General features: G+C 36.4%; 1 protein-coding gene across 1 annotated transcript; it reads right to left on the bottom strand.

Moving 5' to 3' along the window:
• Positions 1–1,392: 1,392 nt before the first annotated feature.
• On the bottom strand, positions 1,393–27,878 carry LOC138691410 (heat shock cognate 71 kDa protein-like). Its single transcript, XM_069813322.1, has 3 exons — positions 27,672–27,878; positions 10,261–10,619; positions 1,393–2,733 (listed from the first exon to the last, which is right to left on the bottom strand). The coding sequence occupies exons 1-3, from the start codon at positions 27,874–27,876 to the stop codon at positions 1,393–1,395; spliced, it is 1,905 nt and encodes a 634-aa protein (XP_069669423.1). The 5' UTR covers positions 27,877–27,878.

Genomic DNA, 27,878 nt, shown 5'->3' with positions numbered 1-27,878 from the left:
TTCGTAATTTCCTCCGTAGTGTTGTCTTTAACATGCTAGGTAATGAATCAGAACTTCAGTGATTCAAGTATCGTAGTCAACGACGGGTTTTGAGGATCAAGAGTGTTGGTTGTCTGCAGAAAGATAGGAAAAGTAAAAGTCTCGTGTTGTAGATTTATGTACTCGTACTTTGTACAATTTTGTTCTTGTATTTTTTTAATAAATAGCGCACAGTTGTAACGGCAATCTCGTATTCTGATGCGAAATGAGCCACAGTTTCTTCCTCAAACCTCTCAGTTATTTGTATTTTTTTCGATAAAATTAGCAAAACACGTTTTCTTTTGACACCCGTAGAAGACATTTTGCAAAGAAGTACACAGTACGGCCACTCGAATAGTAAGGATAAGGTCTGAATGGAACATGGGTTGAAAGTTCTTGAGGTAATTTCTTTGAAGGCATGTAGTGACTATTTTACAAGTTGGGGAAAAAACATCCCTTCCCACAAGTAAATGTCCCTGTTGCTAGTAACGAAAGCACTCCTACTACATACTGTATAAGGGTAAAGGCTTGTAATTAATAACTCTCTGCAGAACAAATATGCACTAACATAACGTACGGCACTTCATTTGTTCTCTGTAATAAAAAAAAGCGCTAGAGAAAGACAGTCGGATAATCCGCCAATCGGTTAATAAGGTGACGGATAATCGCGGTTCTACTGTATATATATGTATATATGTATATATATATATATATATATATATATATATATATTAATAATATTGTGGTAACATTAAATTCATGTAAGCATTCTTAAAGATCTAAAACTCTGTGGAAATAATAATTTTATGATATAGTAGAAGCTAATTTAATTTTTCCACATTTGAATGTGGTTTTTATTAATATACATTAGTTGTCGCGGGTTTTTTTTATGGAAGTGTATTTTATTTTGTCTTTACTTGCGAAATATAGAAACATACTATTATATTTAATACGCTCAGATTATCCTATCTTGCCAGAATGTGAAATGTGTCATGAAAAGAGCAAGACTGATCAGCGTTTCGGATACCCATAAGTAAATCAGTTGTGTAGGTATCATGCATAAACATGATTGAGTACGCTATTTGCCATTATTCATGAAACTGGGCTGTATTTTTGTTATAAATATACAAAGAAAATATGTATATCACAGTCTTCTTCTCTTACTCCTCAGTCGCCCAATGGTATCTGTAATAAAATAAGAATGACAACAACATTAGCTCTCTCGTGTCTCGTGATCTCATACTATTATTCATCACTGAAACAGTTCTTTTGCATCGAACGTTTCTAAAATGATGTTAAATTCAGTATAATATCCATCCAGTTTTGTTTAGTTTTATTTCAGTAACCACATAGTATTCAGACAGAGTCCTGGGATTAGTCAACCTCTTCAATATTGGGTCCCTGCGCGCCTTTCTCCGTGTCCACAGCAGGACCAGAAGCAGCCCCTTGATAAAAGTTCTTGAAGATGGGCACACACACACTCTCCAACTCCTTTTGCTTTTCCTGCAGCTCTACTTTACTGGCCTCCTTGTTCATGTCAAGCCAGCGGATCGTCTCGTTGCACTTGTTCTGCATTCTCTCTTTCTCGCTGGCTGAAATCTTGTCGGCCGTCGCTGGCACTTCGATGGTCTTCTTCATGTTGAAGCAGTACGACTCCAGGTACTTAGCGCTGATGCGCTCCCGATAACGCTCATCTTCTTGGCGGTATGTCCCCGCGTCCTGAACCATGCGGTCGATCTGCCCTTTGGTGAGGCATCCTTTGTCATTGGCGATCACGATCCTGTTCCCCTTGCCCGTTGACTTCTCAACAGCTGATACATTCATGATGCCATTTGCGTCAATGTCGAAAGAGACCTCGATTTGGGGGACACAGCGAGGCGCTGGGGGGATGCCCTCCAGTTGGAACACGCCCAGGAGATTGTTGTCTCTCGTCATCGCTCGTTCTCCCTCGTACACTTGAACCAAGACACCGGACTGGTTGTTGGAGCAGGTGCTGAACATCTTCGTCTGGTGAGTGGGGATCGTGGTATTGCGGTTTATCAGCACTGTCATGACGCCACCAGCAGTCTCGACGCCGAGGGACAGAGGTCTCACGTCCAACAGTAGCAAGTCCTGTACTTTTTCGTGTTTGTCGCCGGTCAGGACTGCCGCTTGTATCGCCGCGCCACAGGCCACAGCCTCATCAGGATTGATAGACTTGTTGAGCTCCCTGCCGTCGAACAAGTCCCGCAACAAGCTCTGGATACGGGGGATGCGCGTGGAGCCTCCAACCAGCACCACTTCGTGGATGTTTGTCTTATCGAGCTTGGCGTCGCGTAGGGCTTTCTCCACTGGCTCCAGAGTACTTTTGAACAAGTTCCTGTTCAGCTCCTCGAAGCGCGCTCTAGTAATCGAGGAGTAGAAGTCGATACCCTCATGCAGCGAGTCGATCTCGATGCAGGCCTGAGTCGACGAGGAAAGGGTGTGCTTCGCTCTCTCGCATGCCGTTTTCAGCCGTCTGAGCGCGCGCTTGTTGCCTTGCAGACCCTTCTTGTACTTGCGACTGAATTCTTCAGCAAAGAATGATACTAATCTGTTATCGAAGTCTTCTCCGCCGAGATGCGTATCTCCGGCAGTAGCCTTTACTTCAAAGACGCCGTCTGCAATTGTCAGGATGGAGACATCAAACGTTCCCCCTCCAAGATCGAAAATCAGAACGTTTTGTTCGGCGGCACCCTGTTGGTACACATTTTGGTTAAGTAGTAGTAGGTTATTTTACGACGCTTTTATCAACATCTTCGGTTATTTAGCGTCTGAATTTAGCGCCGGTGAAATGAATCCGGGGTCCAACACCGAAAGTTACCCAGCATTTGCTCATATTGGGTTGAGGGAAAACCCCGGAAAAAACCTCAACCAGGTAACTTGCCCCGACCGGGAATCGAACCCGGGCCACCTGGTTTCGCGGCCAGACGCGTTGACCGTTACTCCACAGGTGTGGGCTTTTGGTTAATTACTGGTATTTTTTCTCATGATGTTGTAAGTAAGCAACATATGAATACCCAATAAGATTTGATATTCTATGACTCAGAATAATGAACAATTAAAGAGTCTTAATTGAGTTGCAGTCTTCTAAATTTAAGACACCTCCGTTCACCGAGAGGCTATTGCAGTAGGATTCTACACCCGAAACTAGTTTCAGTATGTACAGTACGATTATTTAGTCTACAGTCGCCGACAATGTGCGCCTGGGTCTGGCGAGTCCATTAAGTTACGCCAAGGAGTGTTCAGGTTAGTCAGTCGCTTGCTTTCAGAGCGATCGGATGTCACGTGTGCCGTAGAGCGATGTGTTTCCAGTACAGTAAGATGTACTGCATTTCTTTACTGACTACTCGCTCCTATCTATACTCCGGAATTTTCCCCACTACTCCTATTACTTCCCCTCTTTCGCGTCGCTGAGCTGTCAGGACTAAATAATCGGTCTGTACCATCAATATTACTGAGATTAGAAAAGCTCAAGGGTAATTATCATTTATAGGCTTACGTACAGAATAAGATTATATTCACAAAAAGAATTTAATAAATAAGTGTGACATAAATTTAATAGCTTTAAATTTTATAATTCTTACTATTTATAATTAATAACTTATAGTTTCATAATTGAATGAATAATCAACTTGTTCTTATTCCAATTATTTAATAAATATTTTATTAATTTAACAACTTATTTCGCTGATAATATTTTTATACAAAGGAAGTTCCAGAATGAATAAGTTTTAAAACGAGCATGTCATAAAGGAAATCTTGCTATGTATTCCACAACAAACGATTACACTTTAGTTGTCGTTTCTCTTTAGTAACTTTATTCCGAACTTTGATGTATTCAGATTTTAAGTATTCATTACCGGGAAATTTTTTCATACGTGAATGAAAAATATCACGTCCTTTCAAAAGAGTTAGCTTGTTTTTTATTCAAATTTTTACATTTTTTATTTTTTATTCCGATTGTAGATTTATTTATTCCAGTCTTAATATAACTTAAAAGAGCTTCATAACAATACCAATATTCCCTTCGGCTGAAAATAAATTATGGTAAGGATAGTGATTCAACTTATCATTACTTAGTTACTTACAAATGGCTTTTAAGGAACCCGGAGTTCATTGCAGCCCTCACATGAGTCACCATCGGTCCTTATCCTGAGCAAGATTAATCCAGTCTCTACCATCATATCTCACCTCCCTCAAATCCATTTTTATATTATCTTCCCATCTACGTCTCGCCCTGCAGTTCTACATCGTGCAACTTTCTCCATTCTCCAGTACCTTCATCCTCTTAGTCCCAAATATTTTTCTAAGCATCTTATTCTCGAACACTCTTAACCTCTGTTCCTCTCTCAAAGTGAGAGTCCAAGTTTCACAACAATACAGAATAACCTGTAATTATTATTGAGTACATCCAGACATGCCAATTTGCACTCTACGTTAATTATGTTGACTTTCAGTTATCCTTTTAAACACGTAATTTAATGACGCTGCATCAACTATTAGGTTATTTAGCGTCGATGGAATTGGTGATCGAAATTCCATTTGAAAGATTGGGGTCGAGGATTCACCATTTAATTACGTAACATTTGCCTAACATGAACAATTTCGAGGGAAAAATTGTTCCGGGGTCGGGCATCGAACTCGGGACCTTTGGTTAAACGTACCAACGCTCTGCCAGCTGAGCTACCCGGGAACTCTACTAGACACCGATCCAATTTTTCTCTCTATATCCACAGACCTCAAAATGGGCTGATAACCGTCAAGCAACCAACATTGAATGCACACTAACTTTGTGTGACTTAAATTGTGGTTTTCTGTTAACGAACAGTGACGTATGTTATGCAAATCAAGCTTTCAAGTATAACTCCCTTGCGTTGGTACGTTTAACCAAAGGTCCAGGGTTCGATGCCCGCCCCGGAACAATTTTTCCCTCGAAATTATTCAAATCAACTTTACAGGGAGTTATACTTGAAAGTTTGATTTGCATTTGCCTTACAGTTCGGGAAAATCTCATCGGAAAATTAATCAGTCCTAGCGCAGCTCCTGATAAGCAGACAAATGAGCCTACCGCTTGAGCTATGCCGGTGGCCTTTAGTTTTTTCTAAAGAAATAAACGTCTTAAGGTGACAAGGTACTCCGAATCATCAAAATACTGAGTTTTTTGTTTTTAAAGGAAATAAATTCTCTGAACCTTCCTGATCAGGAATATATATATATATATATATATATAGTTTTATAATGTTGCGATGTGTCTAGCCTTCAAAGAAGAGATTTTAATTGAAGCGGGCGTCCCATTAAATAAGTACTGTCAAGCCTCTTCACTGAAATGTGAATTTCTCTGCTTGCTATGATGATAGAATTTTCGGGGAAATTCGTTTCTTTGTAGCACAGCTATTGTCAGCCCTGTTGCTCTACTTGAAATGAATGTCATGGCTTCTTGTGTTTACATTTTGAAATAAATAACAGTTTATTTAACGTTCGAGTTAATTCTTCAGTGTTATTGTGTTATATAATTCGTGTTCGTGATCACAATAAGCGTTTAAATTGTGTAGAAGTAATAGCTATTGTAAGAAACGTAAATTTCGTGGTAATCAGTACACTAAGAAGAATAATGAAGAATATAACCTCCAAATTCCATCTACTAATCCACATGGAGGGAAAGGACTCTGCCTTTCAGTGTCCAGTTCCTCAGACAGAAAACTTTCCAACCTACATGAAAGTGAAAACGTTGTGCAGGATATAAATACCGGTAGTGATAGTGTTGTAAATAACAGTAATGATGTAAGCCTAAACACGTAGTAGTGGTAATATTATAATTAGTGCAGATTTGTAAGTAAGTCAGAAATTGATGTTAATTTTTAAACGCAATTTTCTTAAAACAACATGTTTTATGTATATATGCACCTATATCTCAGAAACTGTGTTACAGAGCTGAAATTTGGCATACTTATTGCACATCATATAATGACTTAATGGTAGCACTTTTACATTGATATAATAAGTATTACAAGATTTAGATGTATGTTTGTGTTGAAAATTTCAGGTTTTCCTCGGTAGAATTTTTATAAAAGTATATTAGTTTTAAAAATTGATAAAATCGAGCTAGTTTTACAATTTTGCTCGTGAACGTACCTAATTATATTACCATGTAGATTAACTACAGAGTGATTTATATAGAACTGACACATTTCTTTCATTAATTGTTTCAAAACGAATTGTGCTAGCTACAACTTATTATACCTAAAATGTAGAGGAATTTTGGGAGATTATTTACCTCTATACCAAATGTTTAAAATGTCCTCCATCCTGCATAAGGCACAACTCAACACGTCGTTCCATGTTACTGGCCACTCGTTGGAAGACTCTGTTGTCAATAGCTTGAATCTCCTGTGTGATGTTGTGCTTCAGATCGTCCAATGTCTGGTGACGTGTGGCGTAAACCCTGTCTTTTAAGTAACCCCATAGAAAGAAGTCCGGCGTTGTCAAATCCGGAGATCTCGGTGGCCACAGGTTCCTGGAAATTATTCGGTCGTCAAAGAAACTTGCACTTAGTTCCATGGATTCATTTGATGTATGGCATGTAGCGCCATCTTGCTGAAAATATCCTTGACTCAGCTCTACATCGTCCAGTTGCTCAACAAAATCCATGAAAATCAGTCGGTACTCTGCAGTGTTCACAGTCTGGTTAAAAAAAATTGGCCCCACTATTCTCTGTGCGGATATTGCGCACCAAACTCCGATTTTAACCGGGTGCATAGGTGCTTCATGGATGACATGTGGATTTTCGATGGCCCAATGGCGTGAGTTCTGTGAGTTCACATAACCGTATAAATGGAACCATGCTTCATCTGTGAACCCTGTGATGGACAATATGGCAGGATTTTGCACAATGAACGTCTGAAACCAACGACAATAATTCAATCTTTTATCCTTATCTGGTTCCTGTAGCTGATGAACAACCGTAACTCTATATGGCTTTAGGCCTGCACTTTTCGCAGCTCTCTGACACATTGAGTAGGTGTACCCTGTCTCCTGCGACAAACGTCTTAATGATTTTTTGGGTGACTGCTCCAGTCATGCTCTTACGTCAACAACAACCGTGGGAAGCCTAGATGAACAATGCTTGCCCTTTTCACTCACCAGAGATCCAGTTGTTTCCAATTTGTTTACCAGTCCCAGTAGACCTATTGTGTTTCTTTTGGGAGGATTGCAAACACCAAATTCTCTCTGATATACCCTTTGAGTAGCTGTAATTGAATTCGTAATCTAGTATTGCTTCACAAGGAAGAGTCGTTGATTTAATGTGTACTGCATTTTCACGTTGACACAAAATGTCGAAAACATCTGCCAACAATAGGAATAAAACATAAACATCTGCGCATCTAGTGCTGCCAACAATAGGAATAAAACATAAACATCTGCGCATCTAGTGACAAGGAATCGAAACTCCAGAACATTCTGCTTAATTTGGTGCTAAAATTGGGTCAGTGCTGCCAACAATAGGAATAAAACATAAACATCTGCGCATCTAGTGACAAGGAATCGAAACTCCAGAACATTCTGCCTTATTTGGTGCTAAAATTGGGTCATTGAATTAATTTCCAACGGAATAATTAAAGAAAGAAATGTGTCAGTTCTATATAAATCACTCTGTAGTTTTGTAGGGAAAGGTACATTTATGTAAGCATTGTTAAAGCTCAGAACCTGAGTAGAAATTATTCTTTTATAATACTGTGATGATATAGTAGAAGAAAATGTCATTCTTCCACATTTAAATGGGGTTTCTGTGAAAAAAAAAAAACTCACGGTTTTTTTTTTTTTTTGGAGGGCTGTGTACTTATAATTTAAATATGTATTGCATTGTGTCTCTGATGCATTGATTGAGGCTGGTTGAGTGAAAGAGGAGGATTTAAAGCTTTAACTCTGCAATCGAGAATAAAACATTCCAGCCTACATGAACATGAGCATAGTAATTGCCGGGTGTTATCACAGTAACAAACCGTTGCATAATCGGACCGACACAGATAGATAGTTTATTTTGCAAAAACATGTGGAACATGTATGGCATCATTATATACAATTTAAAATACATGATATCATGCAATGGATACAAATTAAGATACATGAATATTAAAAAACTCATCGACATCATACAATGGATTTGCCAATAATATAGTCCTAATCCTTGTCCTAAACACTCGGAATGGAAGATTCCATATATCCACAGGTAGACTATTAAATAATTTAAAAGCAAAGAATAGAAAACTATTTTGAGTAATACTGTATTTACATTTGTCAATATATAAATTTGTATTATTTCTTGTAGAATATTTATGAACATAAGTACAGTACATACTATATAATTATTAATGTTCTTCCGAATATAAAGAAGACAGGCCAATACATACATAGACGGCAATGTCAAGATTTGTGACCTTATAAAAAGAGGTTTACAATGAGTCGTATTTGGTACTCCATAAATTAATCTTAAAGCTTTCTTTTGTAATATGAAAAGAGCTTGAGCAGAAGTATGGTGACCCCAAAGAATAATACCATAATTTAAATGACTTTGTATATGGCTATGAAATATTGTAAACAATACTTTGTTAGGTAAAGTATTCCTTAACAATCATAACATATATAGGCCTTTACTTAATTTCTTAGCAACATAGTCAACATGAGTTTTCCATCCCATTCTAGGCTCAAGAAAGGTGCCCAGAAACCTAACAGCAGTATTACTAACAGTAGTAAGACGATTAATACCAAAGTTTAATTTAACAGTTTTGTTAGAATTAATCATAAGGTTATTCGCACTACACCAATCAACAACCCTACTTGATACATCAGCAAGTTCCATAGACAATATGTCACTATTTTTATGAATAGTATTAACGGCTAAATCATCAGCAAACATGAAAGACTCAGAACATCCATCCCGAATATAGTCGGGAAGATCATTAACATAAATAATAAACAATAAAGGTCTCAAAATTGAGCCTTGGGGTACACCGTGTTATAATAACATTAGTGTAAATTAAACCAAACACTTTAACTCTATTAAATATAGAATATAATCTAAATTAAACAGAACAAATACTGAAATCAGAAGTAAACACTGAAATACTAAAGACAATTAATATTAGGTACCCTCCACAAAACTGGCTTCATTTATACACTGACGGATCCTTGATCTCCAGAGAACAAGGTGCCGGTGCAGGTGTTGCGTGCTGTCTCTTCTCACTTTATAGATCTCTTGGGTATGGAACAACAAGTTTTGATGCAGAAATCATTGCAATAAGTGAAAGTCTCAGGAATCTTCTATTTCACATCAATAAATTTAAGAATGCAGTTATATTGTCAGACTCCAAAGCAGCTATTCTATCAATTGTCTCTAAACACACACCTTCATCTCAAACAGCAGAGATAACTAAAATGCTCTCTCAATTAATATCACTCAATAAAAGAATTGTATTCCAATGGATACCATCCCATTGTGGAATCCTGGGAAATGGGAATGCGGATGCATTAGCAAAGAAGGGCAGCACTGCCACTTACAGACCTGTTACTAAATCTACGTATTACTCTGTGAAAAGATTTATTAAATCCACATAGTTTGACTTCAACAAACAAAATTTGATAACACAGTCTCAAGGGAAAAAATGGAACTCTCTGCATCATAATCCACAGTTAACTCACGATTTACCACGAAAATCGTCTGTAGCTGCATTTAGATTGGCAACAGGCCATGATTGTTTGGCCAAACACCTGCATAGAATTGGAATATATCAGTCCCCTAACTGCCCATTGTGCAACTCAAACCAAGAAATGGATTCGGAACACCTCAAAATCTGTGCTTCAGTGGCTGGCCATGATAATATCTTTGAAAAATATTGGAGTGCAAGAGGTCAAATGACTTTATTGTCAAACGCCTGGCATTAAAAAACAACAACAACATTAGTGTAAGAAGTGAAATAGAACAAAAATATAATTGTCCAGTAATGAAGGGGCACAACAAGGATATCCAACGCTAACATAATGTTTTATACATAACGATAAGATGGAAACTTTCCCTACTCTATAAAAAATTAGAAAAGCCCTATTGATATTTTTAAAACCTATAACACACCTCACAGTCCCATTTGAATGTTTTAGATTTACAAAATACGGAACTTAATATTGACTGTTGGTTCGTAGGCAGTCAGTTCTACAAACAAATCACACCTTCTTGTCCAACCCGTAAGCTATGGCAGCCGCGGTGGGCTCGTTGAGGATGCGAAGCACGTGAAGTCCAGCTATCCGCCCTGAATCCTTGGTCGCCTGCCTCTGAGAGTCGTTGAAGTAGGCCGGCACTGCGATCACAGCAGACGTCACCTCCCGTCCTAGGAAGGACTCCGCTGTCTCTTTCATTTTTCCCAATATCATAGAGGAAATCTCTTCAGGATAGAAAGTTTTAGTCTCGCCCTTAAATTTGACTCGGACTTTTGGTTTTTCTTGTTCCTTTATAACAGTGAAAGGCCAGTGTTTCATGTCGGTCTGCAATGCGGGGTCATCAAATCGCCTGCCAATGATGCGCTTCACATCTGAAAATGCAGACAAGTAAGCAGTTGAAAGTACTCGTAAGCGCTACTGTTTCAGTGCAGCCCTGGATTGTCTCTTGGCCAACAATAACCAGAGAATATTTCTCTCTTTAATTTTAACAGTTTATAAGGTATAAAATAAGGCGATAAACAATAACATATACGTTTGATTACCGAAATGTTAAACATGAACAAACCTTAGGCCTTCATTCTACAATTCTCTTTCGGAAAATTATTTTCTTATACCAAGTATACTCAAATCATGTACAGCTGTCAAAAGAAAAAGTGGCCGCTCTCCTGAAACAAAGTTCTCTTCGGGTATCTTCGCTACAATTCGGAGACAGGCGATGTTACATGTTGTTGGACCACGTTGCCTGACATCTACAGTTATAATTGAAGTATTTTGTGTGTTATTCGATAGCGTAATGGTAGCGTTTAGGCCTCTTATTCCTGAGGTCCTGCGTTCGACTACAAACTTGTGCTTTTCATGTTCTTTTTTGTTCTGTTTTTGAGAGAGACAAACTATACATAATGGTTCCTTTCTCTTTTACGATTATTTTAGTAATTAACATCAGGTCCATTAATATATTATACCATGATATTGTGGCTGCAAATGGAAAGAAAAAAGATTTTATTCTCAATTAAAATATCTTTCGTGGCATAAACAAAACAAATTTACTGGCGTCGGCCTTAAAACATTCAAACAATTAAGCGTTCAAAAAACAAAACAAAAAGCCACAATTCAATATTTAGTCTATCTTCCTCTTATTTCGATCATCTTGCAGTCGAGTGGGCATGGAATTGACTAGTCTTTGAAAATAGCGACTGTTCTTAGACACGATATTCCAGGCATTCTGAACATACCCACATACATAAGTGTTCTGTCCATGGGCAGGTCTTTCATTGCAAACCCAGCAATCTCCAATCTTTCCTATTTTCTGCATTCCTCTTAGTCTCCGCATATGATCCACATATCCTAATGTCGTCTATTATTCTTTTCAACCAGAGACACAAAAAATTCTTTTTTCTCTTTCTAATCAGTTTCAGCATCATTCTTTCTTCACTCACTTTTTCAAACACAATTTTACTTCTTATTCTGTCTGTCCACTTCACACGCACCGTTCTTCTCCACATCCACATTTCAAATGCTTCAATTCGTTTCTCTTCATTTCGTCGTAATGTCCATGTTCCTTCCCCATACAATGCCACACTCCACACAAAGCACTTCACTAGTATCTTCCTTAGTTCTTTTTCCAGAGGTCCGCAGAAGATCCTTCTTCTTCTATTAAAAGCTTCCTTTGTTCATGTTTGCAGTTTTTCTTGGGAAGGATAGGTCTAAATGCGGTAACATCCCGTTGCTTTCCGCACACTACTATCTCTTTCGCATCTTATTAAATTCCAGGGGGCCCAAGCGTGGAGATGAGGAAAGTGGATTTGACTAATTGGATCCTCCGTACTTCACCGAAAGTCACGGCAAGGGTTAAATATTAATTCTATCAGGATGTTTGACCCGATCAGAGACCGGGAACTCTTAATTAGCCTCCGCCCCCCGCATCCTGGACTAGCTTCTACGAATCATCAGAAAATCTTAGAGTGTGATTGGGCCAATTTTTCCGAAAATGTTTCCACACTTTTGCCCTCGTAGCTCAGCGGACGAACGTCGAAATTTAGATGTCAACGTCTCAGGTTCAATTCCTCGTTACTCCTTTTCATTTTATTGTGGTTCAAGATAGTATAATGTAATAATACAAAAAGAAAAACTAATACCAGTATTATGCAACTGGATTTTTCCAAACATAATATTAAATTTATGTTATTTATATCGCTAAAGAACGATTACAATATAAATAACTTGAATATTATTTATACAGTATCACTAAAGAACGATAACAGAATATAAATGATAAATATCGGTTTGTTTAATTAATATACGATATTATATAATACGTATTTAATTATCTAAATAAAATAACCTATTTTACAAAGAAAGGTGTTTATTTGTGTTATAATAATTACCTACATAAAATACAGATTATTTATATTGCGAAAGAACAATAACAATATAAATAACTTGAATATTATTTTATAATGCTAATGAAGGAAAACAGAATATAAATGATAACTTGAATATTATTTATATCGCTAAAGAACGATAACAATATAAAAAACGTGAATATTATTCATATCGGAATTTCACAGATTTATTACAGATGTATTTAAGAAATTGTAGAAGAATAGTAATTAGTAACAGTGTCCTATTTATTCTTCTTGGAGCCAAATTTGTAACTTTTAAAAGTGTGGTTACTATGTTGATGTGTATGTGTTGCAACGGATGCTTGATTTGTTATGTATGTGAGTCAGTAATGGGATGCTTGATGTCGTCGCAATGTCGTAATTATAGTTTCATTGTGTTTGTGTGACTATTGTGTATTAATTTATGATGTATGGTACGGAAAGCTGCATATTTGTATTCTAGAAGTGTTACGTATGTGTGTTGTTAATGTTTTTGTATGTTTCAAATTGATAACTGATATTTGTTTTGCAATCGCAATGCCTAATTTACGGATTGTTTATGTTTTGTTTACATCGCGTAAGCTAATTTAATTTGCTTTTCCATTTCTTTTTATACTTATCTTTTTTGTGTATAAAACTATAGCCCTAACATACATATGTAAAATAGGGCTAACCCCCATTGGAGATACAATAATAATAATTATTATTCATATCGTTATAAAACGATAACAGAATACAAATGATGACTTGAATTTTATTCATATCTCTAAAGAACGATAACAAAATATAAATAACGTGATATCCATCGAGAACGATAACTGGATATAAATGATAATTTGAATATCATTTACATCGCTAAAGAACGATTAAAAAATAAAATGAAAACTTGAATAAGGCCCGAACCCACAACCTTTGAATCATTAAACAAGCACTCTACCGCTGGTCTACGAGGCGCAGATATGGAACAATTTCATAGTTCCAGAACTGCTTGTACAAGCACATGCCTCGTGTAACATCGCCGCGACCCGAAGTGGACTTTGAAAATATTCGCTGTTCACGAGTGCGGCCACTTTTTTTTTTTTGACAACTGTACACTCTAATCAATGAAAATGTCATTGAAAAATATAGTACGTTCCAATAATTCCACGTTAACCACAGACAAGCCAATAATTTAGAGACACAATTTAGTTCGCCGGCACTGTCTATGGCACTCCTTACTCTATATCTGAAGAACTAATTTGAAATTACATCACCGCTTGGTCTGTCTTTCAAGGTTGGATCAGTTTATAAACTTTTATTCATGTAGCTGGGTTTCTTTAAGTCTAAACATACTTGCTCGCAGAAGTTTTCGAGTGGAGATACGAGTATAAGTTCATAGGCATTGCTAAATTCACTGAAACAATTTTGTTGTTAGATACATGTGCTTTTGATATTTCATAAGTATGCATATAGTGAAGACCATGTAAGAGTAGTTCCTAAAAGTCTAATTTGGCAGTCCCTTCAGTGTTGCCAACTAATACCAGAATCAACAAAGAGGTTAAAATCACAATTCTACGTACTGAAATAAATAAATAAATAATAATAATATAGTAATTAATAATAACAATGTCTTACTTATTTACCACATCTCATCTTTATGTTGCGAGGTGTTTTCTAAATGGTTCAGTAATTTATTAAATGCACCGTGTCTCTAAAGTAAGTCCCACTTTAGTATTATTTTTATTTAAATAGTACTTAATCTTAGGCAACGTTTCATGCCTCATATGGTGCGATATGTTATTGTTCCATTATATGAGCGCCATGTGTGACGCGACAAAATATCGACGCGATATTCCAACTCCTACCAGACTCTGGATAACATGTCAGATATCACCGTGACTGCGACTTCTTCAATTCTCATTCGTAGAACCTGCAGGTTTCGTGGTAGAAGTGGCACGTAAACTTTGTCCTTCATTTACCGCACAAGAAATAATCGCAGGAGGTTAAATCAGGAGATCGTGGCGGCCATTTCATGTAAGCGTTGTCCATGTCTCCTACTTGTCTTGTCCAACGTTGAGGAAGTGTGAGATTGAGATAGTCACGAACTTCACATTGATAGTGGAGAGGTGAGTCATTCTGTTGGTACAGGTAATCATTGGAATCTTTATTCAGTTGAAGCATTAACTACGATTGGAGCATGTCGAGGTAGGTTATACCAGTGACTGTAGACTTCATCAAAGAAAACGGGCCGTACAGTTTGCGATGTGACATGTAGCACCTTCCACACTGCCTGGTGCGGTATTCCCTGCTCACGAGAGGCTGTCCGCTAAGCTTTCAAGGACTGAAAAGACTCCTGTACACGCTCAACACATTCATTAGAGCATAAACAACCAGTCGTGAATAACTGATGATGCCACTTCTTTATCACCTTCCTGTTGAGTGTCTCCTTTACATATCTCGTCCGAAAAGAGCGTTGCAATTGCTTGTCATAATCATTTTTATCGAATTAAAAGACGCAATATTATTTTTCAGCACCACTAAACGCCATTGTTGGATTGTTGCGCACAGCGCCACTTGTGGTCAATCATGGAAACTGTAATTAAATTAAGATCACACCAGCGAATAGGGAGTATAAAGACTAGACACTGAGCGAATTTTCCTATATTTTGTTTCTCTGTGCGCCGGCGTTTAGTTCCACTTTCAAGAGCTAGAGGTTATTGTAATCGAGCATACGCTAAGATAATAATTGAGTTATAGAGTTGAAACGTAGGATCCAAACATCACCTACCATATTGCATAATCCAGTAACGCTTTGTTTCAAATAAATTCGAGTTAACAGCTTTTCCTTATTTCTCAGTGACAAATTAGTTGCAATAATAATTATTTATATTTCAGACATAATAAATTATATTATAAAATAATATAATACATTATAAAATTATGTATCAAATTCGTTTAATATTTGTATATAATATAATATAGGTATATGGTTTTACTTCTCATAAGAGTTTTGTTTTTCCATTTTCAGTGCTATCAAATCATTGCATATTTTAATTGTTGTTGGATTCAACGTCTCAACTCTCATTATAAAGGAACTCTAGAGTCTAGATATTACAGTTAATGACGGATTTATTATTTCATGGTTCAATTTATTTCATTTGAGTATATAATGTACCTAGGTGTATTAATAATTGTATGTGTTATATTTCCGCTGTGTCGACTGCTAGCTGGTGTGATGTCAGCGCCAACTCCAGGGAGGAAGCAGAATCTCACGCTCAAGCTGGTTTGAAGGTCATTGAAATCAGTCCTGCTATATCAAGGTATCGACGCGAAGTGTCCATACTGTATAATATCTATACGCTGATGTCACCTGATTCAACATAAATTGTCCGCCAGGCTATGCGCTATAAATTACTGAAAGTGGGACTTGCTTTAGAGACACGGTGTAGTATATTTTCCTCCTGAACTTCTCGCATACTATGTTGGTACTTAGGATCAGTATGATCTAGTATTAACATTTATTTGGTCCGGGACATTAAATTCATTGTTTTAACTAAACAGTTTATTATTCATGAGACCTAAAAATGTAATTGATCACGTGAAGTGATTAGTATGAATTCCGGAAACAGAACACCACTTTGAAATGTATATACTACTTAAAATACTTACAGTCACTTCCTTTCTTGGAGAAGTCGCTACCATAATATTTCCTCTCTTGGACATTTTAATAAATAACTAAACACGAAAAAAATTTATTTAAATGTTAAATATATTTACGTCTTGTTTCACACCATAAGCTATATCTTATTTAATTACACTTACCTGAATATAGAGTTGAATTGGAATCACAACGCAACAGAACTGAATTGTGTATTGATATTAATATTTATACTAATATTACTAATTAATTATTCACTCACAAGCCTAGGTAGTTTCCTTCACTGCAGACCGAGATTATTGTTGCCAACTTAACAGAAAATAACTGCCAGTTGCAGTATTTTTTTAGTACTCGAAATTCGAAACGAAGTTGGTAATAGAAAATTAAACATGAGTGCTAGAAAATCACTATAATACACTAGCATTATGTAGTGATAGGGGAAAAATGGTTAGGTTTTACCCTTAAGGTATTAAGTAAGCTGATCCGAACTATAGGTAAAAGATATTGATTATGAAAAGTACAAATAAAAGTAATTGGCTGTGCAGATGGTACAGCGATTTTGGCGAAAGGCAAGGATGATATTCAAAGACATTTGAATTCACAGCTAAATAATTTAATATGAAGAGCTCAACTGAAAAGACAAGAACAGTTGCAATACGTAGAGAACCTCTAAGATACAAATTATTGATCCAGAATAAATTCTTGAAACAATTAATGCAGTTTAATTATTTAGGAATAAATATCACTAGCAATGGAAATAAAATTACGAGAGAGGTAAGAAGTAACAAAAACATCTAAATTCCAAGTTGCATTAAGCGATATAATCTGGTGGAACAAACAGCTAAGTATCAAGATAAAGTTCACATATTTTATAAAACATTTATACAGCCTGTACTGCTGCTACTGCTGCTGCTCTCGCCGCCATCACCACTACTACTACCACTTTATCACCAGAGGCAGGTAGTTCCTACCGAAAATATTAAGTTGTGTGAGCTTGGACTATGTATCTACTGAATGAGCAGTAGTAACGCAGCTCTCAACGTCAATAAACCAGAAAAACAAACATGTATAGTCGGGTGGTAACCAAAGTTGTCTTATAATAAGAAACACAAGGGTGATTCCATACAAATTTTTAAAATCTGTAATGTCAAGTTCTGGATATTTTCAATATTCTAGTAAATGAATTTCATAATAATAAATAGTTAAATGGTCTAATATGAACTTCATCTCACCAATGCTTCAAAAGTAATGAAGGGTGAAATATTCGGGGAGTTGATATGTAGACAGTTGTTAAAAATATTATTAAAATTACATGCTTCATTGTATCAACGTAAAAATTGTGCCAATACAATGATGGCTGTATATATTTAAACTTACTTCTGAGTTATTATGGATTTTTACTTCGAGCATGTATTAAAACTAACAGTAAAATAAAGAAATGTTAATATTTTAAAATCGAATATTTTTTACCATGCTCTATTTTTTACGGTGAGATAAACAATTTCTTAATCTATTACAAAATTTTTTATGATGGGATCTCTAATAGTTTGGGAAATATTATATAAACCAGAATTGCAAATGTTGCATTAAGGATCAAAGTCGCGTCCAGTGTATTAGGCTACGTCACGCGCTCATACCAGACATCCACACACGCGCTTAGCGATCGATATGACAAATGCTAGATGTTGCGATATCCGCTCAACTGTACGCTAATAGATTTCACGTGAAAGTTTGTTTTTTTTTTCGTGTTATAATCTCAGCGCAACTTTTTCCCTTCAGTTTAGAGGGTGATTCTGTTCTGTTCTGTTCTGTCATTGTAACCTTTTCCCTTTAGTTTAGACGGCGATTTTGATCTGTTCTGTCATTGTAAGTTGTAAGTGTTTAAAATGCCTAAATTAAATACGAAAAGTTGGCGTCATCTGTGGTGTTTCAACACTTTCGGACTTTAAAAACATTCGTCACAAGTCTCTAAAAGAAAAGTGACAAGTAGCATGTGTAAAAATGCCCCGCATTTAGTGGTAGGTGATGCTATTTGAGAACCCTTTTTCCATAAGATTTCAAAAATTGAAATAATTAGTGAAGTTGCTGGGAATGAAAGTAAGGTCGACAAATCAACAAGCGAAAAAGAATGTTTACAAACAGAGGCGGGAAATTCAACGAGTGAAGAAGCATATGCTCCTGAACGTAAGGAACTATAAATGTATCTATGAGAAATCTATCAGAAATATTGACGTCATTGTTACAGAGAAATTTAGTAGAAATTTAGTAGGCCTATAAGGAATGGACGACAACTGACAGGGCCAATATGATTTTAGTGAAAAGTGACTGTGTAAATTTCATTAATAACTTGGTTGGCTTAAAAAATTCAAGATACTGTACACAACTTCATTGCAAAGTCCCAAGCAAATTATTTAAAGTAGCTGAAAAATTAAACAAAGCCCGGTGAGTTCGTTATCATTGATGATTTTTCAGAGAATTACAGTTTCATTATTCAGGATGCTACACAAGGTCATCATTGGAGTACTTCTCAAGCAACAATACACCCATTCACAGTATATTACAGAAATTCAGTTGGTGATAATTTAGAGAACCTTTGTTTTTCAGTAATTTCGGAATACTTAGTTCACGATAGTGCAATGGTTCATGTTTTTTTAAAGGAAAATGGTAGAACATCTGAAACAAACACATACCGAAATATCTAAAATATATTATTTCAGTGATGAAGCAGTTAGCGAATATAAGAAAGAAAAAATCCGTAAATATACTCAATCATGAACACGATTTTCAAATACCTGCGGAGTGGCATTTCTTTGGAACTAATCACGGTAAAGGGCCCAGTGACATTGTAAGGGGTACAATCAAGCGAATCGCTGCAAAAGCCAGGAACACTAATTTCAACTCCTAAAGGACTGTATTATTGGTCAAAATGCAATATACAGGGAATTATTGTGTCATTCACATCCATTCAAAAACTTCAAGATGTAGTTACAAAATCTAAATCCTCAAAGATTTGTCGGCCTCAAGACTGTTCCCGGAACAAAAAGTGTTCACTGTGTGGTTCCAGTTAATGGAAAGTTAGCAATAAAACCCTATTCTGATTCACCAGAAGTACCGAAACTAGTTGAAATCAGACGTGTGACGCCAACCGGTCGTCAACGCGGAAACGCTTCTCGCAGAGACCAGCAGCAGTGATGGCGCATGGCGCAGCGGCATGGATCACCCTTTACACGGCGAGTTGTTTTAATTTGTAACTTCCTTATTTTTGAAGACCCCATTATGAAATTTTGACAGCCTAATGAAAATGCTCAGTAAATTGTCATTTATTTTTTTTCATGCGAATTGAAGGATTCGATTTTATGTAATGGCGTTTTTTTAAATATATTTTTGACTTTCTTTAAACACAATTTTTAGAGCTGCACTGAATTATAGTATCTTAATAACCTATTTTATAAGCTATCTAACGATATCTTAAAAAAAATTTGTAATTATTCTTATGGTCAGAAAACAAATTTAAAATAGAGATATGTGCTCAAATAAAAATATTTTAACTGCCCATTACATTTAAACGGTAGCTGTCGCAAACATAATTTTGTACACGATTAATACAATACGACATAAAGAGTTGAATGTACAATTTTTAACAAATTTGGAGATATGAATGTTTTTCGTCATACTGTTTTGCATGGAATTACCCACAAGGAACAAATAATTTTGTATAAAAAGACAATAATTGGCAATTAGAATATTCGTAATTTTCAATATAAAATAATTTACCTTTACAATAAGAATAACAAATTATATTACCTAGTTTTGTTAAATTAATAGTACTATAGATTTTCAATTTATCAAAAGAGATACTCTTCCATGTTTAGAAAAACAATGTTATTTGTACCCTGAAAATGTTCGTTCTACGTTACAAGATGTAACTGTAGCAAATCTGAAACACGATACAATGTTCCTTACTGGAACACCAAGAGAACATAGCTTTGTGAATCTAGTAGTGCTTTTCGTAATATCGCACATCACAATAAAATCATAATTCGTTTCAAGAAAACTTTTTATTTTTGCTTTAATGACTTTTGGGACTTCTGTGGATTGATAAATTTGAACATTATTATTCCACATCTCCCGGCGTCAATCATTTCTATATTTCTCGACTAAAGTAGAGTGGTTGCTGCAGGCAATTGAAGGGTTCAGAACCATAGTGGGCCAAGCGCCATTTACTAAAATCGTAGAAAACAAGGCTTAAAATGAAGTTATTACCATAATTCAATGCAAACAAATAGCAAGTAATATAAAGTATACACATTCATACATATACATATACATATGTCAATCTTCATTAAACTGTGGTATTCACTTAAATTTAACCATTGCTTTCTCCGTTTTTAATAAATGGCGCTTGGCCCACTATGGCTCTGAACCCTTCAATTGTTTGGAGAGATATTGAAACACACCATTATAATATACACTGGTAAAAAAAACAATAAAATGTTGTCTACTTGAGTCAAATTTTGATTTTGAAGTATAAGTAGAATGTTAGTCGTAATGGTTGCAAAGAAAGGTATTCCATATATACCGACCAGTTTTATGTTATGGATGCGGTTCATTGCCGCCCTCACATAAGCCCGCCATCGGTCCCTATCCTGAGCAAGATTAATCCAGTCCCTACCATCATATCCCACCTCCCTCAAATTCATTTTAATATTATCTTCCCATCTACGTCTCGGCCTCCCCAAAGATCTTATTGCCTCAGGCCTTTCAACTAACACTCTATACGCAGTCAACTAACACAGTTAAATCGCTCGCTTGAACTCGGTCGAATGTCGCACGCTCGAGTGAGATAAGATCGGTCGTGATACGCTCATAATAAATAGAAGCACAGTACAAGGTCATCTCACCGACATGTCTTGTCTTGTATGGAAGGCGACAGATAAGATACACATATGTTTTGCTCACACGGTAAAACTAAGGCTTTATTTTCTGCGTTTATGACAAACGTCTAATGGAACGTACCAAAACAGTAACATGAAGTTATAAATAAAATAGTATGAAAAACTTCGATATACAGTTATTATTCCTAATTAATAATTACTCAATAGACCTATTTGATTTACCACATATATAATATGATAGGTCCATACATAGTGTTCCGCCTATATACTGCGACAATGTAGACACGTTTTACAAAATATTATTGATATAGCAGTAGATTAATAACAATATTAGTACAGAGATAACGTCACAGAAAATATAATACAACGAATAATCATGCTGCACAACTGTTACGGACGCAAAGATTAATACACTAATAATTAGACATTATTATTATTATTATTATTATTATTATTATTATTATTATTATTATTATTATTATTATTATTAGAAAACTTGATACATTTCTTGCATTATCGTGATTGTGTTCTCCGTTTATAATAATTACATTTACATCCAATAACATCTATCAGATAGGGCAAAAACAAAATCACTCCTGTGTGGGGGTGGGGGGGAAACATTTACCTACAACATTTATATTACATTTTAAAGCAAGTTTTGTAGTTGTACTATGGAGAGGTTAGTTAAACACTGCAAAGTTTTGAAATGATAAACATCTATGATGTTACTACACAGTTCATCACTGTAACAAGAAGGAATGTCTAACGCTCAGCTTATACCGTTCGAGGATTTATCGCTCGCGACAATTTTACCCATCATGCATGTGCGCTACCTATCGGATTATGCTATGAACTACTTGGCGCTCGAGCGAAAACGTCCGATGCAGACCTCTGCTCTATATTTATGGATTCACCCATACGTACTCAAAAGTCTGGATTTAATGTTCCTAATTACGTTAGGTGAAGAATACAATCGATGCAGTTCTGCATTGTGTAACTTTCTCCATTCTCCCGTAACTTCATCTCGCTTAGCTCCAAATATTTTCCTATGCACTTTATTCTCGAACACCCTTAACCTCTGTTCCTTTCTCAAAGTGAGAGCTCAAGTTTCACAACCATACAGAACAACCGGTAATGTAACTGTTTTATATATTGTAACTTCCAGTTTTTTGAGAGCAGACTGGATGATAAAAGCTTCTCAACCGAATAACAACCATATTTATTCTGCGTTTAATTTCCTCTCGATTGTCATTTACATTTGTTATTGTTGTTTCAAATTATTTCAATTTTTCCACCTTTTAAAGGATAAATTTCCAATTCTCACATTTCCATTCGTACTATGTTCTGGTCACGAGACATAATCATTTACTTTGTTTTTTTCGGGATTTACTTTCAGACCTTACTTGTTTCAAATAAAATTCCCTTCTTTCCTTAATCGAGAAGTTCCTCACTACTTCACGAAATCATTATCAATCCCTTCTTTCTATTCCTCTACAAAGAACTTCCCTAAACTCATTCTCCTACATTGTAACACTGCCTCGCCTCTGAAATTATTTACCTGGTGATGTCAAGGATTGTTGAACACTGTCACACTGTAAAATTAAACTAGAAAATTATGTTTTATCTCGTGAAAACTGTAACAGAGAAGTTTCTAGATATGCTGAAAATGTTTTGTCTCTAGTATTTTAGTAATTCATTGTGTTGCATTAACACTTTTTCTGGTCTTTGTGCCAGGATTAGAACAGCATATCTTCCTTTTTAAATATGTCTATTTGTAAACGATAATTGGATGAATATAGCAGCAGGGACGATTTACATACAGTACACTTGTTTATTATAGAATTAAAAAAGAGAACTTCAAACTTAGCAAGTAAAGAAGTTTTAATTGCTTAAAATAAATGCGATAAGGTGAAAACTTGCACTAAAACCAGAAGTAAGTATAAGTTAAACCGACATAAATTGATTAGTTGTATAATAGAAAATTTGTTATTAAATTGTACATTTATTGTGTATAATCACTATTTGTGCATATATCAGTTTTAATTGTTAAGTTTACGTACTTTTGAACTACTAATAAATAATACTACTAATATCTTCCTTTTATTAATTACATTAGAGCAAAGTGTCACTGTTATATTTGAATCTGTATCTGTTCTATCTGTTTTATTTTCATGGTATCATTCCTTAATATGTTAGAATAATTTGTATCATTTTAAATTTCTATTTGTAGCTTATGTGCAATTGCTTTTTATGTGATTTTCATTTTGTCATACCTCATTATGTTACACAATAGGCCTATGTATTTATATGTAGGGGAGACTGTTGCACCTTGAACATTTTTTGTTTCTCATTTTTGCTGCTACCTAGAGGACTTAAACTGAAGTAGATTGTAGAGAAAGCCGGTAAGTAGCTCTGGTCGAAGTTTCAGTTTGATTTATTGCAAAGTGTAAGTACTGTAAGTAAATATTTCGTTCATTGTTATATGTGTTCTAACACGAGATCAAATTGTATTTGTGACTAACAATCAAGAAGGGTGTGTTTCCTATCATCTCGTGAGTAATGACATGTTAATTTCCATAATTTATACGAATCTCTAGTTTTGGCACCCATATTTGTTTAAACGTGCACCCTCTTGTACTTTTGAACGCAAACATCTTGTACCATGGAACATGTTCCAAGGTACACGATACTATCGGTTTTTGTTTGTTTTTTTCTTATTATTTTAAGATCATTCCACGAAATAAGTCTGGAGTTAAGATGTCTTAATTGATCCGGATGCCTTGAAGAAAGCTGTTGAAGCTATTATGGCTCCTCCAAGAAATAAAATCTCAATCAGAGAAGCCTGCACTGGTTTATAATGGCAAATACATTTTAAATATGATTATGAGTTTTTACAGCTACATTTCCACCTATGTTCCATGTGTTCCAAGGTACAAGAGGGTATGTTCCAAGATACATGAACCTGTTGTACCTTTAAACACATTACATATCCCGTCATTTTATTTTTTCCATCCTCAATAGATCTGCAAACAGGAAAATAGATATAGGAAGTTGTAAAGGAATCTTCAATAACTATTTCAAGCACATTTTCATTTAAAAAATTTCATTTCCCAAAATCAGAAAAAAAATAACCTGTGAAAAGTGTTTGAAGGTACAACAGTCTCCCCTACACTTCTTTCTTGTAGTTGTATTGTATTTCTGGTGGTGTGGAAGAGAAGGCCTTGTGACCGTAACTCCACCCGAGTAAATAAATAAATAGCGTAAATTGTTACATGCTTCATGAAACGTACGCCATAGGAATATCAGAGTTGGTCATTTCTGTACTTTCAGTTTCTTTTCCTTATAAATAGAGCCAGGATTCGTATGCAAATGCATATCTTTTTGGTCATATGAAAGTCATGCAAAAACGTTTTATACATGTTTCAAACATCTGTGATGACCAGGCTTCGGCCTTGGGCACAGAAACGCATGAAGTTCAGAACGCATGGGCGATAGTGTTGTGGTGGTCGAGTGGACTGGGGGATGGAGCGCGTCGTTACTTCGTGTCTCAACATGTAAACAGTTCGTCACAGTACGACACAAAATATATTTCACCCTGTACAGATGCAGTATGTACAGTACATTCCTATGTATTTAAGTATTAACGTGAGTTGTAACCTTCAATCAGATGTCCCTACGCCGAAGCCTGTTACGCGTACCGCAGCCAAGCAGCAATACACACAACGGTAATGCACATTACGGACCCACCTGTGCTGTTGCAGTCACCCCTCCACACGGGTCATGACGTCATTTATGCTTCGTGTACTCTAAAACCTCATACTGGTTACTCTGTGTCCCTAGGCCGAAGCCTGGTGATGACGAATATGCAAAGTTAATATTTTTTTTTATATTTCCAGCATTCCTGCATATAAGACTATTGTGTATATATATATATATATATATATATATATATATATATATATATTGTAGCATATTTTCAGAATTTTGTTGCATATATCGCCAAATTTGCATATTTTGTAACCAAAATAAGATTCTGAATGACTGGCTATTTCTTCCGTATGAATTTTTATTTTATTGGGTTATTTTACGGCGCTGTATCAACATCTAGGTTATTTAGCGTCTGAATGAAATGAAGGTGATAATGCCGTTGAAATGAGTCCGGGGTCCAGCACCGAAAGTTACCCAGCATTTGCTCGTATTGGGTTGAGGGAAAACTCCGGAAAAAACCTCAATCAGGTAACTTGCCCCGAGCGGGATTCGAACCCGGGCCACCTGGTTTCGAGATCAGACGCGCTGACCATTACTTCACAGGTGTAGGCTTCCGTATGAATGGTTGTTGTTTAACCATTTGTCCGAAGAAAGGTTTGGACACATAAGTGACACCAATAAGGCATCACTCGTGAGGCAACGAAGCCAGGATAAAATGGGGTTGGGTGGTCAGCTCCTTTTCCCCTCCATTGCATACATCGCAGTTGAGGAAAAACTGAAACATTCCCTTCTTGTGTTCCATTTGCCCCTGAGTCGAGAATGGAGACATTGAACTGCTGCACAAGAAGTACTTTCACAAACATTCTTTCCTATCCACCTACCTACAGACCGATTATTTAGTCCTGAGAGCTCAGCGACGCGAAAGAGGGGAAGTAATAGGAGGAGTGGGGAGAGTTCCGGAGTAGAGATAAGGGTGAGCGGTTGGTAAAGGAATGCAGTACAGCTTAATTGTACTGGAAACATACCGCTCTACCGCACGCATGACATCCGATCGCCCGAAGGCAAGTGAGTGAACAACCCAAACACCCCTTGGCGTAACTAAATGGACTCGCCTGACCCAAGCTCAGATCGGCGGCGACTGTCTGGACTAAATAATCGTACTGTACCTACCTACCTACCTATCTGATTCCAGCAACCCCTGCCCACCTTTTCTCTGTTTCACTTATTCTCAGTTATCCCGCCAGAAGTCCGAGTGTCAAATAGCCTACGTGACTTTTTTGTATTTTGTGTGCGGCTTGTATGAGTGCGTTCGTTCTTGATGCCACTTGAAAAATTATTGAAAGCAGTAGAATTCTTAACAAAACACATTTCAAACACATTTCCCAAGGACAAGAGGCTACTGATGAGGCTGTCAAGATAAAAGTAGAAATACTTCTATCAAAATTCCCTGGTACTCAAAGTAAAAGCTCTTGGCTTGCTTGAACCCGAATCTTATAAACTCATAATTTGTACACTAAAATTTTGTTCAATAACCTCATGTGGCGTTGAACGATAATTTTCGAAAATAGATAACGAAGTATGACAATAGAGAACCTTGAGAAGTTGCTAGAGGAAGCGCAAAGAAAGCTTGCCCATTTGACTGATGCGCAGAGAACGATATTCGGTCCTCGTGCCGCCATGCTCGTTAAAGGGCTGCTATGAATCACCTAATGCTGATTACAGGGCGCATTCGAAAGCGCGGTCTTGAACTGTTCGTATCGTGGAGTGTTGCTGTGCAGAGCGGGTAGAAGCTAGCGTTTGCGTTACATATTCTGCGTTTTATCCCTGATATCAAAAGTTTAAAGTATGTTTGTTAAATAACAGAGTTCTGTATAACATTCTATGTACTTAACAATGCCCCCCCCCCCGTTTCGCTCTAAATTGGGAAGTGCAAATAAAACGTTACACAGTCAAACTAGGGAATTATTTATAACGTTTATAAATTTATGAAAAACGAAACAGGCTCCGCTCGTAACATAAGGAGTAGACTATATACAGATTAAAATAAGCCGACCATAGTACCCTAATTGACCGGAACATTTTAATAAAATCACATATTATTAGTGTTTTATTACAATCTCAAATATCAATTATTACACGATTACATATTTCTTATAACATCTTTGTCATTTCATTCAGTGATTTTATATGTAAAAAAATCGTGTTTCTGTATTTTCAACAATGTTATGTTATTAGTTACTCCGCAACTTACGTTACATGTGCTGTGATAAATCTCACTTGAAACATCAAGCCAGCAGACGACTGAGAACTGTCGACAGTTTGCCAATCGAATTAAAGCGAGGTCGAGTGCAACCGAACGTTTCCGAAAGTTCGCGCAGCTTACCGTGGCAAGCTCTTCTTGCGTCTATTTTAGGTGTTTTGCAACCAGAAAAGGGTAAATAAATCAAATAAAGTGCAGATATTAAATCTTAATGTCAAATTAAAAAAAATATATATATATAGTCTACGCCTACCTTAACATATTATTACATTTAATTTTTTAGAAAGATAGTAAACACTACAAAAATGAGACTTTGCATGTTTTTGCATATTTATTACGCATATTTCAAACTTTGTGCATGTAAATCCTGGTCCTACTCATGAATAATATTTAAATGCCGCCAGTGGGAATATGTGCTTCAGAGTGAAAAAAGTGGTCTACGGTCTTGGAGCCCGCATGACCGATCAATGAGTCGTCCCACTTGACCTTGACGGAATTTGAACACAGGACTTTGGCGTCATGACTAACATAGGTATAGTCACCAAACACAATGTTCTCCGGATTTAAGGCCACTTGATTCTTCGCTGCATCTCCGACGATTCTTTCGGTCTCTGTGAATGCCACGTAACTTGGAGTCGTTCGATTGCCTTGATCGTTTGCAATGATCTCCACTTTACCGTACTGGAATACCCCAACACACGAGTAAGTTGTTCCGAGATCGATGCCAATGCCAGGCCCTTCCGACATTT

Source organism: Periplaneta americana, chromosome 16 (assembly GCF_040183065.1).
Source record: "Periplaneta americana isolate PAMFEO1 chromosome 16, P.americana_PAMFEO1_priV1, whole genome shotgun sequence".
Taxonomy (NCBI): Eukaryota; Metazoa; Arthropoda; class Insecta; order Blattodea; family Blattidae; genus Periplaneta; species Periplaneta americana.
Note: the sequence above shows the minus strand (reverse complement) of the source record. Positions and strands in the feature narration are given on the sequence as shown.

Bases quoted from the DNA above. Each gene is read 5' to 3' on its own strand.
- LOC138691410 (XM_069813322.1), bottom strand. From the start codon at position 27,876: ATGTCGGAAGGGCCTGGCATTGGCATCGATCTCGGAACAACTTACTCG. The intron at 10,620-27,671 runs GTGACTATACCT...CTGCATTTTCAG, and splicing joins TCCGGAGAACATTGTGTTTG to ATGTGAAGCGCATCATTGGC. The intron at 2,734-10,260 runs GTGTGATTTGTT...GTGTACCAACAG, and splicing joins CTTACGGGTTGGACAAGAAG to GGTGCCGCCGAACAAAACGT.